This window comes from Mobula hypostoma, chromosome 3 (assembly GCF_963921235.1).
Source record: "Mobula hypostoma chromosome 3, sMobHyp1.1, whole genome shotgun sequence".
Lineage (NCBI taxonomy): Eukaryota > Metazoa > Chordata > Chondrichthyes > Myliobatiformes > Myliobatidae > Mobula > Mobula hypostoma.
Genome location: NC_086099.1, coordinates 81732246 through 81750261, shown reverse-complemented (window position 1 = coordinate 81750261; position 18016 = coordinate 81732246). Strand labels below are relative to the sequence as shown.

General features: G+C 42.9%; 1 protein-coding gene across 2 annotated transcripts in view; it reads right to left on the bottom strand.

The window, feature by feature from the left end:
* LOC134344100 (coiled-coil domain-containing protein 149-like) overlaps nucleotides 1-18016 on the bottom strand; it is a 106596-nt gene that overhangs the window by 6041 nt on the left and 82539 nt on the right. For both annotated transcript variants that reach the window (XM_063043357.1, XM_063043358.1), the window contains one exon: nucleotides 16142-16243. In XM_063043357.1, the coding sequence (XP_062899427.1) occupies nucleotides 16142-16243 (102 nt within the window). The remainder of the gene's footprint in view (nucleotides 1-16141; nucleotides 16244-18016) is intronic.

The window sequence follows — 18016 nt, the reverse complement described above, 5'->3', positions numbered from 1 at the left end:
TGCCACGTGCCAATGAGGGTAAGAATAGGATGCTCTGGAGGATGAATAAGTGACTGAGGAACTGGTGTAGGAGGCAGGGTTTCAGATTTCAGGATCATTGGGACCTCTTCTGGGGCAGGTGGGACCTGTACAAGAGAGACGGGTTATACTTGAACCACAGGGGGACCAATATCCTTTCAGGGATGTTTGTTAGTGCTATTGGGGAGGCTTTAAACTAGATTTGCAGGGGCCTGGGAACCAGAGTGCCAGAGCTGACAGTGTGGCTGGGGTGAAAATAAATGATGTTGAAAGTTCAAGCAAATCAGCTGATAGAAAGGTTGTGAGTGGTGGTAAAAATCTTCTGAGGTGTATATATTTCAATGCTAGGAGTATTGTTGGGAAGGCGGACGAGTTGAGGGCGTGGATTGACACATGGAATTATGACGTTATAGCAATTAGTGAAACTTGGCTACAGGAGGGGCAGGACTGGCAGCTTAATATTCCAAGGTTCCGATGTTTCAGATGTGATAGAGGCAGAGGAGTGAAAGTGGGGGGGGGTAGCATTGCTTGTCAGGGAAAATGTTACAACAGTGCTCAGGCAGGACAGATTAGAGGGCTTGTCTACTGAGTCCTTATGGGTGGAGCTGAGAAACAGGAAAGGTATGGCCACATTAGTGGGGTTGTATTATAGTCCACCCAATAGTCAGCGAGAATTGGAGGAGCAAATCTGCAGGGAGATAGCAGGCAACGTAAAGTTGTGGTGGTAGGGGATTTTAATTTTCCACATACTGATTGGAACTCCCATACTGTTAGGGGTCTAGATGGGTTAGAGATGGTAAAATGTGTTCAGGAAAGTTTTCTAAATCAATATATAGAGGTACCAACTAGAGGGGATGCAATATTGGATCTCCTATTAGGAAACGAGTTAGGACAAGTGACGGAAGTGTGTGTAGGGGAACACTTTGGTTCCAGTGATCATAACATCATTAGTTTCAACTTGATCATGGATAAAGTTAGATCTGGTCCTAGGGTTGAGGTTCTAAACTGGAAGGTGGCCAAATTTGAAGAAATGAGAAAGGATCTAAAAAAATGTGGATTGGGACAGTTGTTCTCTGGCAAGGATGTGATCGGTAAGTGGGAAGCCTTCAAAGGAGAAATTCTGAGAGTGCAGAGCTTGTATGTTCCTGTCAGGATTAAAGGCAAAGTGAATAGGAATAAGGAACCTTGGTTCTCAAGGGATATTGCAACTCTGATAAAGAAGAGAGAGTTGTATGACAAATGTATAGGAAACAGGGAGTAAATAAGGTGCTTGATGAGTATAAAAAGTGCAAGAAAATACTTAAGAAGTAAATCAGGAGGGATAAAAGAAGACACGAGGTTGTCTTGGCAGTCAAAGTGAAGGATAATCCAAAGAGTTTTTACAGATATATTAAGAGTAAAAGGATTGTAAGGGATAAAATTGGTCCTCTTGAAGATCGGAGTAGTTGGCTATGTGCGGAACCAAAAGAAATGGGGGAGATCTTAAATGGGTTTTTTGCATCTGTATTTACGAAGGAAACTGGCATGAATTCTATGGAATTAAGGGAAACAAGTAGTGAGATCATGGAAACTGTACAGATTGAAGAGGAGGTGCTTGCTATCTTGAGGCAAATTAAAGTGGATAAATCCCCAGGACCTGACAGGGTATTCCCTTAGACCTTTAAGGAGACTAGAGTTGAAATTGCAGGGGCCCTGGCAGATATATTTAAAATGTCGGTGTCTACAGGTGAGGTGCCGGAGGATTGGAGAATGGCTCATGTTGTTCTGTTCTTTAAAAAAAGGATCAAAAAGTAATCTGGGAAATTATAGGCCGGTAAATTTGACGTTGGTAGTAGGTAAGTTATTGGAGGGAGTACTAAGAGACAGAATCTACAAGCATTTGGATAGACAGGGACTTATTAGGGAGAGTCAACATGGCTTTGTGCGTGTTAGGTCATGTTTGACCAATCTATTGGAGTTTTTTGAGGAGGTTACCAGGCAAGTGGATGAAGGGAAGGCAGTGGATGTTGTCTACATGGACTTCAGTAGGGCCTTTGACAAGGTCCCGCATGGGAGGTTAGTTAGGAAAATTCAGTCGCTAGGTATACATGGAGAGGTGGTAAATTGAATTAGACATTGTCTGAATGGAAGAAGCCAAAGAGTAGTAGTAGAGGACTGCTTCTCAGAGTGGAGGCCTGTGACTAGTGGTGTGCCTCAAGGATCAGTGTTGGGTCCATTGTTATTTGTCATCTATATCAATGATCTGGATGACAATGTGGTAAATTGGATCAGCAAATTTGATGATACAAAGATTGGAGGTGTAGTGGACAGTGAGGAAGGTTTTCAAAGCTTGTAGAGGGATTTGGACCAGCTGGAAAAATGGGCTGAAAAATGGCAGATGGAGTTTAAAACAGACAAGTGTGAGGTATTGCCCTTTGGAAGGACAAACCAAGGTAGAACATACAGGATAAATGGTCAGGCACTGAGGAGTGCAGTAGAACAGAGGGATCTGAGAATACAGATACAAAATTCCCTAAAGTGGCATCACAGGTAGATAGGGTCGTAAAGAGACCTTTTGGTACATTGGCCTTTATTAATCAAAGTATTGAGTATAAGAGCTGGAATGTTATGGTGAGGTTGTATAAGGCATTGGTGAGGCTGAATCTGGAGTAGATTATTCCCAGGAGCATAGAAGATGAGGGGAGATTTGATAGAGGTATATAAAATTATGATGGGTATATATAGAGTGAATGCAAGCAGGCTTTTTCCACTGAGGCAAGGGGAGAAAAAAACCAGAAGACATGGGTTAAGGGTGAAGGGGGAAAAGTTTAAAGGGAACATTGGGGGGGGCTTCTTCACACAGAGAGTGGTGGGAGTGTGGAATGAGCTGCCAGACGAGGTGGTAAATGCGGGTTCTTTTTTAACATTTAAGAATAAATTGGACAGGTACTTGGATGGGAGGTGTATGGAGGGATATGGTCCGTGTGCAAGTCAGTGGGACTAGGCAGAAAATGGTTTGGCACAGCCAAGAAGGGCCAAAAGGCCTGTTTCTGTGCTGTAGTTTTTCTGTGGTTTCTATATAAATAAATAACGGATGGGGTATGAGGGGGACGTGGGGCATTCATGGAAGTTAGAGAAGTCAATGTTCATGCCATCAGGTTGGAGGCTACCCAGATGGAATATAAGGTGTTGTTCCTCCAACCTGAGTGTGGCTTCAACTTGACAGTAGAGGAGGACGTGGATAGACATGTCAGAATGAGAATGGGACGTGGAATTAAAATGTGTAGCCGCTGGGAAATCCTGCTTTCTCTGGCGGACAGAGCGTAGGTGTTCAGCAAAACGGTCTCCCAGTCTGTGATGGGTCTTGCCAATATATAGAAGGCTGCATCGGGAGCACCAGACGCAGTATATCACCCCAGCCAACTCACAGGTGAAGTCACGCCTCACCTGGAAGGACTGTCTGGGGCTCTGAATGGTAGTGAGGGAGGAAGTGTAAGGGCATGTGTAACACTTGTTCCGCTTACAAGGATGTGCGCCAGGAGGGAGATCGGTGAGGAGGGATGGGGGGACAAATGGACAAGGGAATCGCGTAGGGAGTGATCCCTGTGGAAAGTGGGGGTGGGGGAGGGAAAGACGTGCTTAGTGGTGGGATCCTGTTGGAGGTGGCGGAAGTTATGAAGAATTATATGTTGGACCCGGAGGCTGGTGGGGTGGTAGGTGAGGACCAGGGGAATCCTATTCCTAGTGGGGTGGCAAGGATGGAGTGAGAGAGAAGCCCCTTTATTTTAAAAAGGACATCTCCTTTGTCCTGGAATGAAAAGCCTCATCCTGAGAGCAGATGCTGTGGAGACGGAGGAATTGCAAGAAGGGGATGGCATTTTTGCAAGAGACAGGGTGAGAAAAGGAATAGTCCAGTCAGCTGTGAGAGTCCGTAGGCTTATAGTAGACATCAGTGGATAAGCTGTCTCCAGAGATCGAGACAGAAAGATCTAGAAAGGGAGGGAGGCGTCAGAAATGGACCAGATAAACTTGAGGGCAGGGTGAAAGTTGGAGGCAAAGTTAATGAAGTCAACGAGGCTCAGTATGCGTGCAGGAAGCAGCGCCAATGCAGTCGTCGATGCAGCGAAGGAAAAGTGGGGGACAGATACCAGTATAGGTTTGGAACATAGATTGTTCCACAAAGCCAACAAAAAGGCAGGCATAGCTGGGACCCATATGGGTGCCCATGGCTACATCTTAAGTTTGGAGGGAGTGGGAGGAGCCAAATGAGAAATTATTAAGAGTAAGGACTAATTCTGCTGGACGGAGCAGAGTGGTGGTTGAGGGGAACTGGTTAGGCCTAGAATCCAAAAAGAAGTGGAGAGCTTTGAGACCTTCCTGGTGGGGGAATGGAAGTATATAGGGATTGGACATCCATGGTGAAAATAAAGCGGTGCAGGACAGATACTGGTATCTGTCCCCCACTGTTCCTTCGCTACATTGACGACTGCATTGGCGCTGCTTCCTGCACGCATGCTGAGCTCGTTAACTTCATTAACTTTGCCTCCAACTTTCACCCTGCCCTCAAATTTACCTGGTCCATTTCTGACACCTCCCCTTTCTAGATCTTTCTGTCTCTATCTCTGGAGACAGCTTATCTACTGATGTCTACTGTAAGCCTACGGACTCTCACAACTATCTGGACTATTCCTCTTCTCACTCTGTCTCTTGCAAATATGCCATCCCCTTCTCGCAATTCCTCCGTCTCCACTGTATCTGCTCTCAGGATAAGGTTTTTCATTCCAGAACGAAGGAGATGTCCTCCTTTTTTAAAGAAAGGGACTTCCCTTCCTCCACCATCAACTCTGCTCTCAAATGCATCTCTTCCATTTCACACACATCTGCTCTCACCCCATTCTCCCGCCACCCCACTAGGAATAGGGTTCCCCTGGTCCTCACCTACCACCCCACCAGCCTCTGGGTTCAGCATATAATTCTCTGTAACTTCTGCCACCTCCAACAGGATCCCACCACTTAGCACATCTTTCCCTCCCCCCCCCACCGATTTCCACAGGGATCACTCCCTATGCGACTCCCTTGTCCATTCGTTCCCCCCCCCCCCATCCCTTCCCACTGATCTCCCTCCTGGCACTTATCCTTGTAAGCGGAACAAGTGCTACATATGCCCTTACACTTCCTCCCTTACCACCATTCAGGGCCCCAGACAGTCCTTCCAGGTGAGGCGACACTTCACCTGAGTCGGCTGGGGTGATATACTGCGTCCGGTGCTCCTGATGCGGCCTTCTATATATTGGCCAGACCCGACGCAGGCTGGGAGATTGTTTCACTGAACACCTACGCTCTGTCTGCCAGAGAAAGCAGGATCTCCCAGTGGCCACACATTTTAATTCCATGTCCCATTCCCTTTTCTGATATGTCAATCCACAGCCTTCTCTACTGTCAAGATGAAGCCACACTCAGGTTGGAGGAACAACACCTTATATTCCGACTGGGTAGCCTCCAACCTGATGGCATGCACATCAACTTCTCTAACTTCCGCTAATGTCCCACCTCCTCCTCGTACCCCATTCATTATTTATTTATTTATTGCTTCTATATATTCTTTTTCTCTCTTTCCTTTTTCTCCCTCTGTCCCTCTCACTATACTCCTTGCCCATCCTCTGGGCTTCCCCCTCCCCCTTTCTTTCTCCCTAGGCCTCCCATCCCATGATCCTCTCATATCCTTTTGCCTATCAACTGTCCAGCTCTTGGCTCCATCCCTCCCCCTCCTGTCTTCTCCTATCATTTTAGATCTCCCCCTCCCCCTCCCACTCTCAAATCTCTTACTTGCTCTTCTTTCAGTTAGTCCTGACGAACGGTCTTGGCCCGAAACATCGACTGTACCTCTTCCTAGAGATGCTGCCTGGCCTGCTGTGTTCACCAGCAACTTTGATGTGTGTTGCTTGAAATTCCAGCATCTGCAGATTTCCTCGTGTTTGTGTTTCCCTCTCAGGCAAGTTGTGTTTCAGGTCTTTTTTGCAAATACATTACACTCTGTTCCCAATATGAAACTTGCAAAAAGAGGTTCAAAGACTGAGAAGCCAAACTGTTATCTTTACAGCCAAACTCCAGGAACTAAGTATGCTGCCTGTGTGCCCCCTCTCTCTTTCTACCTTTGTTGTGAGCTTGCATCTAAACCTGGATTGGCCTCTTTCCCCATTCACTTTTAGGAATGGCATTACACCCACCTGTGATCCATTGCCTGCCACATTCACATCTGTCTGTCTGTATCTTGTTTTACGGCGGTTGGCATCCAGCTTAATGGTGCATTACCACCACCCTCTGCTCCAGAATGTGCACTATACATACATTCTAATTCCCTTCACCCAATCACACACACACAAACCTACACTTCACCCTCCCATCTTTGACCATCCTAGTATCCTATTCCTGTTTATTCATCATATTCTATAAAAAACCCCTGTACCCCTTAAAAACACTAAAAATACCCGGACTTGTGCTCTCTCACCCATGCCCAGCAACCCTTTTAATGTGAATTCCTGCATCCCCAACTCCCTTAATTTATTTCTCATCATCTCTCTCTCTCTGTATCCCATACTGCCTGCAACTCAGAACTACACGTTCTACTGACTCCTCTTCCTGACATTCCTCACACAATCCTGTCTGGTGTTTCCCTATCATTTTCAATGTTTTGTTTAATGCACAATGCCCCAGCCTTAACCTAGTCCACACAATTTCCTCTCTTCTGTTTCCATTACCTACCCTAGTAACTGCAACACTCTTTTGTATTTGATATAAATGCCTCCATTTCCCCTCCCTGTCCCATCTTTCTTGCCACATTTGGTTGACTTTTTCCCAGATTACACACTTAACCTCTGCTTTACTGATACTAATGTGCATTTCCACATTTTCTTTAACGCCCTCTTTGCCAACTCATCCACCCTCTCATTCCCCTTCACCCCTACATGTGCTGGAACCCATAGAAATTTTACCTGACCTCCCTGATTTGCAATTCTTGTAACTAACTGAAGGACTTCATAAATGTGAAAAGACCTTAAACTTGCTAGAACTGAGGATGAATCTGAACATATCAATGCTTTGGATGGTCTGGCTTTCTGCACCCATTGCAACGCAACCAACACTGCCAGCATCTCCACTGTAAACACCCCTAACTTATTAGATGTTCTTCTGCTGATTCCAATTTCTTTTGCTGGTATTACCACCCCAAACCCTGTCACTCCTGTTTCAGGTTCCTTCACACCATCCGTATAAATGTGAGTATAATCACTATACTTTTCCATCACATGACAGTTAAATGCATTTACCAAATCTGTTTTATATCTTTCTTTCCTTTTTACTTCTAACAAATGCCAGTCTATGTCAGGCCATACAAGCTTCCACGGAGCTACAACTGGATAAACTACTGAAGGACTTATCCTCAGATCAAACACTCCACATTCTTTTGTGATATCATTCCCTACCCGACTAAAGGTATCCCTCTGAAACCTCCCATTTTCCCAGCACTCCTGCAACACTCCTTTAGTAGGGTGAGAATCATTGTGCCCCTGCAAGTTAGCCCAGTAGTTTGCCATCAGTTGCATCCTTCTTAGTTCCAAAGGCATTATTCCCATTTCTACCTGTAGGGCTGACACTGGTGACGTTTTAAAAGCCCCACTGCACACTCTCAAGGCCTGAGCCTGAATCACATCCAGTTTCCTTATAAGAGACCTAGCTGCTGATCCATATACTATATTTCCATAATCCAATACAGATCTTACTAAAGCCACATACATTCTCTTCAAAGCTGAACAACTTGCTCCCCATTCCCTACCAGTCAAAGATCTCATCACATTTATTACTTTTTTACATTTCTCCTCAACTTTCCTGATATGGTCTGCCCATGTTAATCGCGAATCAAATATAACTCCCAGAAATTTAAATGATGCAACCCTTTCAAATTCAACCCCATACATCCTTAACTTCTTCCCTACCTCAACCCTTTTCCTGGTAAAAAATACAGTTTGAGTTTTATCTACTGAAAATCTACGTCCCCAATCATAACCCCACTCCACCACTTCATCAATTGCTTCTTGTAGTTTCCTGATTAGATAGTCCATGTTCCTGCCTCTTTTCCACAAGGCCCCATCATCCGCAAACAGTGACCTACCTATATCCACTGGTACCTTTGTGAAGACATCATTGATCATAATCATGAAAAGTAATGGGCTAATCACACTACCTTGAGGTGTGCCATTTTCCACTATGTACTGTTTTGATAATTCTGATCCAATCCGAACTTGAATTTTTCTACCAAACAAAAAATACTTTAATCCAATTAAAAACTCTCCCACCAACCCCCATCTTGTGCAGTTTAATTAATAATCCTTCTTTCCACATCATATCATAGGCTTTTTCAATGTCAAAGAACACTGCCACTACTGACTCTCTATTTGCCTGGGCCTTCCTTATTTCAGTCTCTAACATAATCACTGAGTCCATGGAATTCCTTCCCTTTCTAAAACCACTCTGATAACTTGCCAGCATTCCCCTTTTCTCAAGCTCATATGATAACCTTTCTGTTATCATCCTTTCCATTATCTTACATATACTTGATGTTAATGCAATTGGTCTGTACCTAGTGGGTTTTGACAGATCCTTGCCAGACTTCCTCATTGGAATTACTACTGCTTCTTTCCATGCACTTGGTAATCTTCCCTCCTCCCACACTGTTATAAAAATGAAGCAACTTCAAGAGCGCTCCTTCTCCTAGATTTTTTAGCATCACAGAGCATATCAGATCTTTCCCTGGGGAGGTTGGTCTCGATCTCTTTATTGCTCTCACCATTTCTGCTAATGTAAATGGATCATCAATTATATCATCTGTTCCTTCCCTCCTGCTTAACACACCTAGGTGTTGGCTCATTATTCTTTCCCTTCTTCTTCTCCCTTCTTCAGACAAATTTTGTGAACTGTGTATCAGTACAACTGACTTGGCCATGACCTCAGCCTTATCCCTACTGGAGACTGCAGTTTCCTCCTCAGATATCATTACTGGATATTCCCATTCCCTTCTATCTCCTCCCATCCTCTTAATCATTCCCCATATCTCTCCCACAGGTGTTGTTCTTCCTACCTTGTCGCAAAAACTCCTCCAACTTGCCCTTTTAGCTTGACGTATAGTTCTTCTCACCACTGCCTGTGCTTTCTTATATTGAACCAAATGCTGCATATTATGGGTTCTTTTAACTAGCCTGAATGCTCTATTTCTGTTTTTTACAGCCTGACAACATTCCTCTGTCCACCATGGCACCAGTTTTCTATTCATCCTATTTTTACTCCTAGGTATAGATCCTTCTGCTGCCATGATAATTGCTGAAGTCACCTGACTGTTTAATTCATCTACATTTCCAGAAATATCAATCTTTGTCAACCCTTCTTCACTCAACTTCTGGAACTTACCCCAATCAGCTTTTTCAAACACCCACTTTGGGGTTCCGCCACCTGGTCTTACTTCAACTCTTTCACCCACTGAACACAAAACTAGGTAGTGATCACTGCCTACTGTTGAAGCAGTCCAAACTCCCCAGTTACTAATGCCAGCCAAGGTATTAGACACTGACGTAATATCTAACACTGACTCAGTTCCTGTTGTTATATCTATCCTTGTGCCGCTACCATCATTCATACACACCAAATCCCTTTCTTCCTTCAAATCTTCAATTACCTTTCCATTTGGATCTGTAATCTGATCCCCCCATATTGTGCTATGAGCATTGAAATCTGCACACCACACTACTTTATGTCTGTTTTGTCCTTGTATCTTTAATAGGCTGTCCAAATCCAACCTTTTACATGGATTGTAGTAGTTAATTATAACCACTCCCTCCCCTCTCTCCCACACTTCCACCACTATGTATTCCTGATCATCTCCTTTCTCCAGTACCCTATATGGTATACCTTGCTTGATTAACGTAGCACAACCCCCTCCTCCCCCTAGATTTCTATCTTTCCTCATCATTGTATACCCATATACCACAAAGTCTAAAGTTGGTTTCAACCAAGTTTCCTGAATACACACTACATCTGGTTTTACAACCATTTCTTTAATAAAGTGCTTGAATTCCTGGCTATTGGCCAGTAAGCTCCTTGCATTCCATTGTGAAAGAATCACCATAATTAGTATTAACCAACACATGACACTTCCTGGCTTGACCGATTACTGAGGTTCTCCCTCACTTCCTCCCATGTCAGTCCTACTAACCCTAAATGGTTTACTGCTGCTTTTACCACCAGCTGAATTTTGTCACTTTTTGACTTTACCTCAGCAGTACTATTAATCACTCCTGCAATGAATGTTACTAGAGCCTTTTTGTCTACATAAATCCTGTCATTTGTTCTTTGTTGCATCTCTCGTATCCCTATTGCTCCCTGTTCATTAGGAGCATTATTCTGTTCTCTTGACATTCTTACAGCTTCTGCATAAGTGATCTTTCTTTTCACTCTTATTTCTTGAATTTTAGTCTCCCATCTCACAACCTCACACCCACTGTATGCAACATTATGAGCTCCTCCACAATTGCAGCATTTTGGTTGAACTCCTGTTCCGCACTTTCCATATTCATGATCACCCCCACATCTAGCACATCTCCTCTGCCTTTTTACAGTTTTTAGCCACATGTCCAAACCTTTGACAATTATAGCACCTCAATGGCTTTGGCACATACACCGTCACTGGGTAACTCATGAAACCCAGGAACACCTTCCTTGGCACTCTTTCTTCTTCAAATTCAATCAATACAGATTCACTTTCCTTTTTCACTCCCTCCTTTGGTGTTTTCAGTCTTTGAACATTCATTACTTTCCCTCCTTTGATATTCCTCTTTATCTCCTCCATATTTATACTCATTGGTATCCCTGTGATCACTCCTTTACAACCACTGTTTTGTGCTCCCACCCTCCTAGTGTATTCCACCTCGCATTTTCCTATCTCTTTTAGCTTGAGTGCTTTCTCAAGTTGTTCCTCATTCACACATCTTACCAATAAGTTGCCACCATTAAGGACTTTTGCAAATACTATTTCCCCTATCTTATTTGTCAGAGTTGTTGTTAGCACAAACGGGTTAATTTTCTTCATATGTCCCTGCGCCTTCTCATTAAACCTAATTATGACAACACCTCCTCTCTGAGCTTGTTCATCTTCCTCACTTTCAGAGCTTTCTCCACCATCATTTCTTATTCTTTTATTCCCTTTGTCTTGGTTTTTATTCATCCCACCCCTCACTACCTCCTCATTCCCTTTATTTCTCCCTTCACAATAATCTACCTCTCCCCAGCTGCCTAACTCTGGTCCCTCTCCTTCTCCACTTTCTTTCCCTCAACCCCGCCTCTTATCTTGTCCGCCATTATCAGACCCACACGACCCCCTCCCAGCAATTTCCGTTCCTTCCCCACTCTCTTTCCCTCAACAGGTTCCAAAACACACTCACGCATCAAGCAAAACACAGCCAGCTTCCAGCAGCAGCCCACACTCCAAAAAAGTCAAGCCCACATTCACATCTGCTGACTTACTCTTTAGATAAGTAGGGACCAATCAACCCTAATTGCCAAATTTTAAAATGGACTGCTACCAGATTAAGCTGGTCTAATTTGGCCTGCTGTTTTTTCCAAAAGCCCATTTCCTACTATTTTAAATCATTTATTGCCTAATCTAAAATGTAGTATTGCTGGTGGCTTCTGTTTCTAATTTTCAAAATTTATCACAGGTGCAATTATTTGGTCCAATCTCTTTTTGCCTCCTGCTCCCACATTCATCTATATCCCTGTCATCCTGCTTTATAGGAGGCCCTCTATTGGTCAGGGTCCACCATGGATATTGAGTCCATGTGATATGTAAGCCAGGGTGGTATGATATGGAGAGCAAGCTGTTGCCTATGTAGCAGGCTCCCCTCTCCATGCAGTTAATAAATCCAAAAGAATGGCAGAGACCAATAGAGCTTGGCACCCAGTGGCATTACAGAAGATGCAAATCAGCATTGAACTCAACATGGGACTACCCGAGGGACTCCAGATCTAGATTTTTCCTCAGGGTTTGCTCTGAAGTGACTGGTTTTGAGGCACTGTGATCTGCCTTTGTCCCTTCTCCTGTTGGTAGAAATGGTTCTGCTGGGTTTAGTAGCTAAGCCACACGTGAAGGCCAGGAGTGTGAACTAACCCCCAGGCTATAACAGCCCTAAGGAACAATTCAGCTTTATACACTTTGAAACCCATTGTTTACCACAAATAAGAAAACAAACTTAATTGTGCATAATTAGCTGTTAACAAGTTTACACATCACCATTTGGCATTTTCCATCCTGAAATAATGAAGTCTACAAAAGACATTGATAACACATGCAAAGTGCTGGAGGAACTCAGCAGGTGAGGCAGCATCTGTGGAAAGGAATAAGGAGACAATGTTGAGCTGAAATCCTTCATCAAGACTGGAAAGGAAGTGGGAAGAAGCAAAAGTAAGAAGATGCGCGAAGGGAAAGAGTATAAGTTAGAAGGTGATAGGTGAAGCCAGGTGATGGGGAAGAGGGAGGATGGGGGATGGTGTATGAAGTGAGAAGATGAGAGGTGATAGAAGATAAAGGGCAGAGAAGAGGAGAGTGGACCATGGGAGAAAGGGAAGGAGGTGGGGCACAAAAGCTAGCAAGTTATCATAAATAGTTTGTGTTACATTAATAAAGCAAGATAATATTTCAGGTCTATAACCTTTCATTAATATGCTATTAGGTTTTGATGAAAGACCATAGATCTAAAACATTAACTCTGATTCTTTCCTATACCGGCTACCTGCCCTGCTGAGTATTATCAGCAAATGACTTTTTAGTTTTGATTAAATTTATTGATTTATTTCACAATGTGTGTAAAAGCAAATTGAATAAATGAAAAGGTAGCAAAAAATCATGTTTTAATCATACACTTTCTGAAACCAACTTAAGGAAGCATTTCCAATTCTAATCAAAATTCAATTACTATTCAAATCACTTAAAAACATTTTGCTCAAGTGCAGAGAAAAAGATAAAGTAGAATGGTTAGTCTTAATAAAAAAAATAGAAGCTCTGAGTACAGGGAAGGATTGACTTTTGGTACAATAGAGGAAAAATACCAGTTCAAAATGATTTTCCATGTTGGATTCTGAATTTGGAATCTGAGTCTCAGAGGCATTTGAGCTAAATTAAGATGAAGGCATAAAAAACTAATTCTGTATGCAGTTCCTTTAAGACTGGAAACCAAAGTGCTATTGATGGAAATATTAAAAAGTTATTTCTAATTACAAGGGACAAGGCAATTTAATTAGAGAAACCACATGAGGCATGAAGGAATTTCTTAAAAGGCTTCTGTACCCAAGTTTTAGAATCACCAGTGGATGTAGCAATGGATGTGAATGCATTCACTTGTAATTCCTAAACAATGGCTTGATCTAATACATATCCCTTCAGCTGAAAAAGTAAGAGATTCTGAAACAGATAGGACAGATAAGCAAAGAAACATAGAGTTGGCCCTACTTGTCCATGCCAACCAAGATGCCTATTGTACCCTGTTTCATTTGCCTGCAAAAGAGTCATATAAACAGGCTGGAACAGAAAATTGATTTAAAGTTGGTGTCCATAACAAGCCTCAAAGGACAAATAAGATCAGAAAGATGGTGTGACTTGTTAGGCAGGAAATGTGTATGGAACCATTGTCAGATTGATTCTCAACTATCCAATCATTAACTGCATAGTAGAAAGCAGCCAAGTAGTAAGGAGGGAAAACATTTAATAATATGATTTTTTAAAAATTTATGATATTAGGGATAATGCCAAGGAAAATAGTATGATGTACTTAGCTTTTAAGAATAATTTTAGGATGATACATGACAGGGGCTTCCAACCTTTTTAATGCCATGAACCCCGTGGATGCCATGTTGGGAACTCCTGATATATGATATTGTGGGTAGACGAAGGATATTTGAGTACCAGATTTTACTCAGAATTCGGGAAAATGAAGTACAGTATGAAAATAATAGAAACTGTTTATTTATATATAAATACATACACTTCAGGTAAAAATGCAAGTGGACAGCACATTGAAGGCTAAAAGGCTAAACAATATAGCATGCATCCTAAGAAAATCTTTTGCATAAAGTAGCTGCAATGGAAGACTGACAGGGAGGATAATTAAGTCACTATTAGAGATGCTAAAAAAGTTCTCGATAAAGGATTTAAGGGCAGAAATACCAGCAATAATAAAGCTTTCTCAATTGTATTCAAACTCAGAAAATGATGAAAAACCACATTGGCCCTTTGAGAGATTAAGCATGGCAGGTTAGATAAGAGGATCAGGATATGGCTGAATTACTGAATGGATAATTTGCAATGGTTTTCATTACTGAAGGTAATGCTAAAGTGACAACAGTGTTGCTGGAATTGATTTAGTAAAAGCTAAGGTGGCAATGGTCTAAACCAGGATTAAAGCATTTTGACCGAACATGCTGCATGGTAACTATAGACAGTAATTCATCCCTGAGTACTGGAGAAAATGGCAGATTCAGTATGTGAGGCAAAGGCTCGTTTCAGATTGGGGATCATTTCCAGTCAATTAGGGAGGGCCTGTGTGGTCCAAATTTAAAGTGGATAAAGCCCTGACAATTATTAGACCTGCCATTTTAACATCTGTTGCAGGGGATGTTGTTCATGATCACCTTGAGAGGAATTTAACCTGAAATGATCAATGATCAACATTGTTTAGGAAAATGTATCATAGAGCTTAGGACATTACAGCATAGTATAAGCCCTCTGGCCCATGATGTTGTGCCAACCTTTTAACCTACTCTAAGTTCAATCCAACCTGGGGTCCATATACCTCCCAGTTAATGGTAGGGGGTCCATGGCATAAAAAGGTTGGGAACCCCTGATCTAACCTTTCCCTTCTACATACATTCATTGGCCATTTTATTAGGCACTTCTTGTACCTAATAAAGTGGCGCATCTGCTTCAAGTTTCAATGCTTTGTGCATTCAGAGATGCTTTTCTGCACACTGCTGCGTTAACGCATGGCTATTTGAGTTACTGCCACCTTCCTGTCAGCTTGAACCAGTCTGGCCATTCTCCTCTGACCTCTCTCATTAATGAGGCATTTTCACCCACAGAATTGCCACTCGCTAGATTTTTTTTTGTTTCCTGTACCATTCTCTGTAAACTAGATTGTTGTGTGTGCAAATCCCAGGAGATCAGCAGTTTCTGAGATACTCAAACCATCCCATCTAGCGCCAACAATCATTCTATGAACAAAGTCACTTAGATCACATTTCTTTTCTATTCTGATGTTTAATCTGAGCAACAACTGAATGTCTTGACCATGTCTGCCTGATTTTATGCATGGAGTTGCTGCCACACAATTGGACGATTAGATATTGGCATCAACAAGGTGGTGTTCAGGCGTGACGAATAAAGTGGTCACTGGGTTGAAGCCCTCCATTTTTCTATCATCCATGGGCCTATCTAAGAGCTTCTTAAATGTCCCTAATGTATCTGCATCTACTACCACCCCTAGCAGGGTGTTCCATTCACCCACCATTCTCTGTGTAAAAAAAATACCTCTAACATCCCCCTCCAATCACCTTAAAATTATGCCCCCTTCTATTAGCCATTTCCTCCTTAGGAAAAGTCACTGACTATCGATCTGTGTCTCTTATCATCTTGTATATCTCTCATCCTCCATCACTCCAAAGAGAAAACCCCTCACGATTTACCTCACAAGCCCAAGGGATTTGCTTGAGGAAGCCAATAAGGAGTGTATGAGGCCATTGTGGTTGATATGCTTTACATCAGATTTTCAAAAAGCCTTTATTAATGCACCAGATGGAAACCTGCTGGAAGAGGTAACATTGTATGGGACTTGCAATCCAAAGGCACATTGGGAAAAGTATTGGGAAGCCAGAATAAGGTGGTGAGAGGTAGGGAATGGAGTATAAGCAGGAAAGTGATAGCTCCTGCCTCCCTTCCTTTCCAGTCCTGATGAAGGGTCTCAGCCCGAAACATTGACTGCTTGTTCCTCTCCATGGATGCGACCTGACCTGCTGTGTTGCTCATGAAACACCATGTTTTTACTTCACTTACCATTCTGCTGCAGCTGTGATTGAATATCCTCAAACATAGCAGATTTTGGTCCTTCATCCCCAGGAATGGTAGCATCAGTTAATGTTATAGTTTCTCTCCCTCCTGTTGTCATCAAAAATTGTAATAGGTTAAAAAAATAGTTGCAATATAATTACTGATGATTAAAGTATTGCACACTGTGATTCACAGTTTTTTACATCTCATGAAAGGTTGTAACCAAAATTAATGTCTAGAATTGTACTAGTAGAGGCATAGAGCATGGGTACAGACCCTTTAGCCCACTGAGTCCATGCTGTCCGCAGTGTTTCCCCCCCCCCACCCCCGGCAAGCTAGTGCCAACTTCTGGGGTTTGGCCCATATTCCTCTAAGCCCCACCCCTCCATGTATCTATCCAGTTGCTTTTGAAATGATACTACTGGACATGCTTCAATCACTTCATCTGGCAGCTCACCTCCTTCTGCGTCAAAATGTTGCCCCTCAAGTCCCTTTTACTTTTTTTCCCCTCTCACCCTAAATTTATGCTAGGCATCTCACCCTGCAAAAACTCATTTCAGGGAGGTAGCACCATAAATTTGCGGAAGACTCCCGGACCTTCCGGGAGAGGTGGGATGTCTGCAATACAGTAGCTCCTTAGCAGCTAGCCAGCTACTTTAAATAATTTTAGCTATGCTAGTGAATGAATGACACTTGTTAAACTCACTTCAATGTGTCTTTTACAGTGTTGACTCACCATTGGCAATAGAAAAGTCACTGTTGCAAACAGTGCAGTGAGCAACACTGTCATTATTTTTGACCCCTATTAGGCAGGGGTACACTTTAGTGTAGTCTGGGGTGAAGTACCTTATATATTTTCTCTTTTTGGAACAGTCTGCCATGGCTCTCTCTCTCTCTCTCTCATGCTCTCGCTCGCTCTCTCTTGTGCTCTCGCTCGCGCTCTCTCTTGCGCTCTCGCTCGCTCTCTCTCTCACGCTCTCTCTTGTGCTCTCACTCTCTCTTGTGCTCTCACTCGCTCTCCCTCGCACTCTTTCTCTCTCTCTCTCTCTCTCACTCTCAAAAAAATCGATTTCCGGGATATTGCATATAATTTGCGGGCATCAGGGAGCTGCTATCAATATGCGGGAGACTCCCGGATCTTCCAGGAGAGGTGGGATGTCTGTTTATGCCCCTTGGCTTTGGACTCACTGACCCTGAGGAAAAGACTGTCACCATCCACCTTATCAATGCCTCTTATAATTTTAATCATTTCTATACGATTGCCCCCTCCCCCACCCCATTCTCCTGCATTCCAAGGAATAAACTCAGGCAGTCAAGTCTTAGCAACATGTTTATCAGTCTTTTCTGCACTCTCTCCAGTTTAACTATGTCTCTTCTATCACAGGGTGACCAAAACAGTACTCTGTTCTCCAAGTGTGGCCTCATCAATGACTTGCACAACTGCAACAAACTGTCCCAACTCCTATACTCAGACGAAGGCCAGCATGCTAGAAGGTTTATTTCACCACCCCGCCCACCTGTGATGCCACTTTCATCGAACTATGTATTTGTACTAAGTCCCCCTGTTCCCTAGTGCCCTACCATTCACAGAATAGTCCAATGCTCTTTTGACTTTCCAAAATACATCATCTTACACTTAACTCACACTCCATTTGCTGCACCTCGGTCCACTTCCCCAGCTGATCACGATCCCACTGAAATCTATGATAGGTTCACTAACAGCAACTATGTACTCTATAGCATTGATACAAACCCCAAATTTAATATTCAAATACATTTTCATTTATCAGTACCCAGAATGTACCTCACTGTAAATGTAGTCCAGGGCTTTGGAGTCAGATCCAACGAACTCTATATTAGCACTTACTGATTCCCAGAATA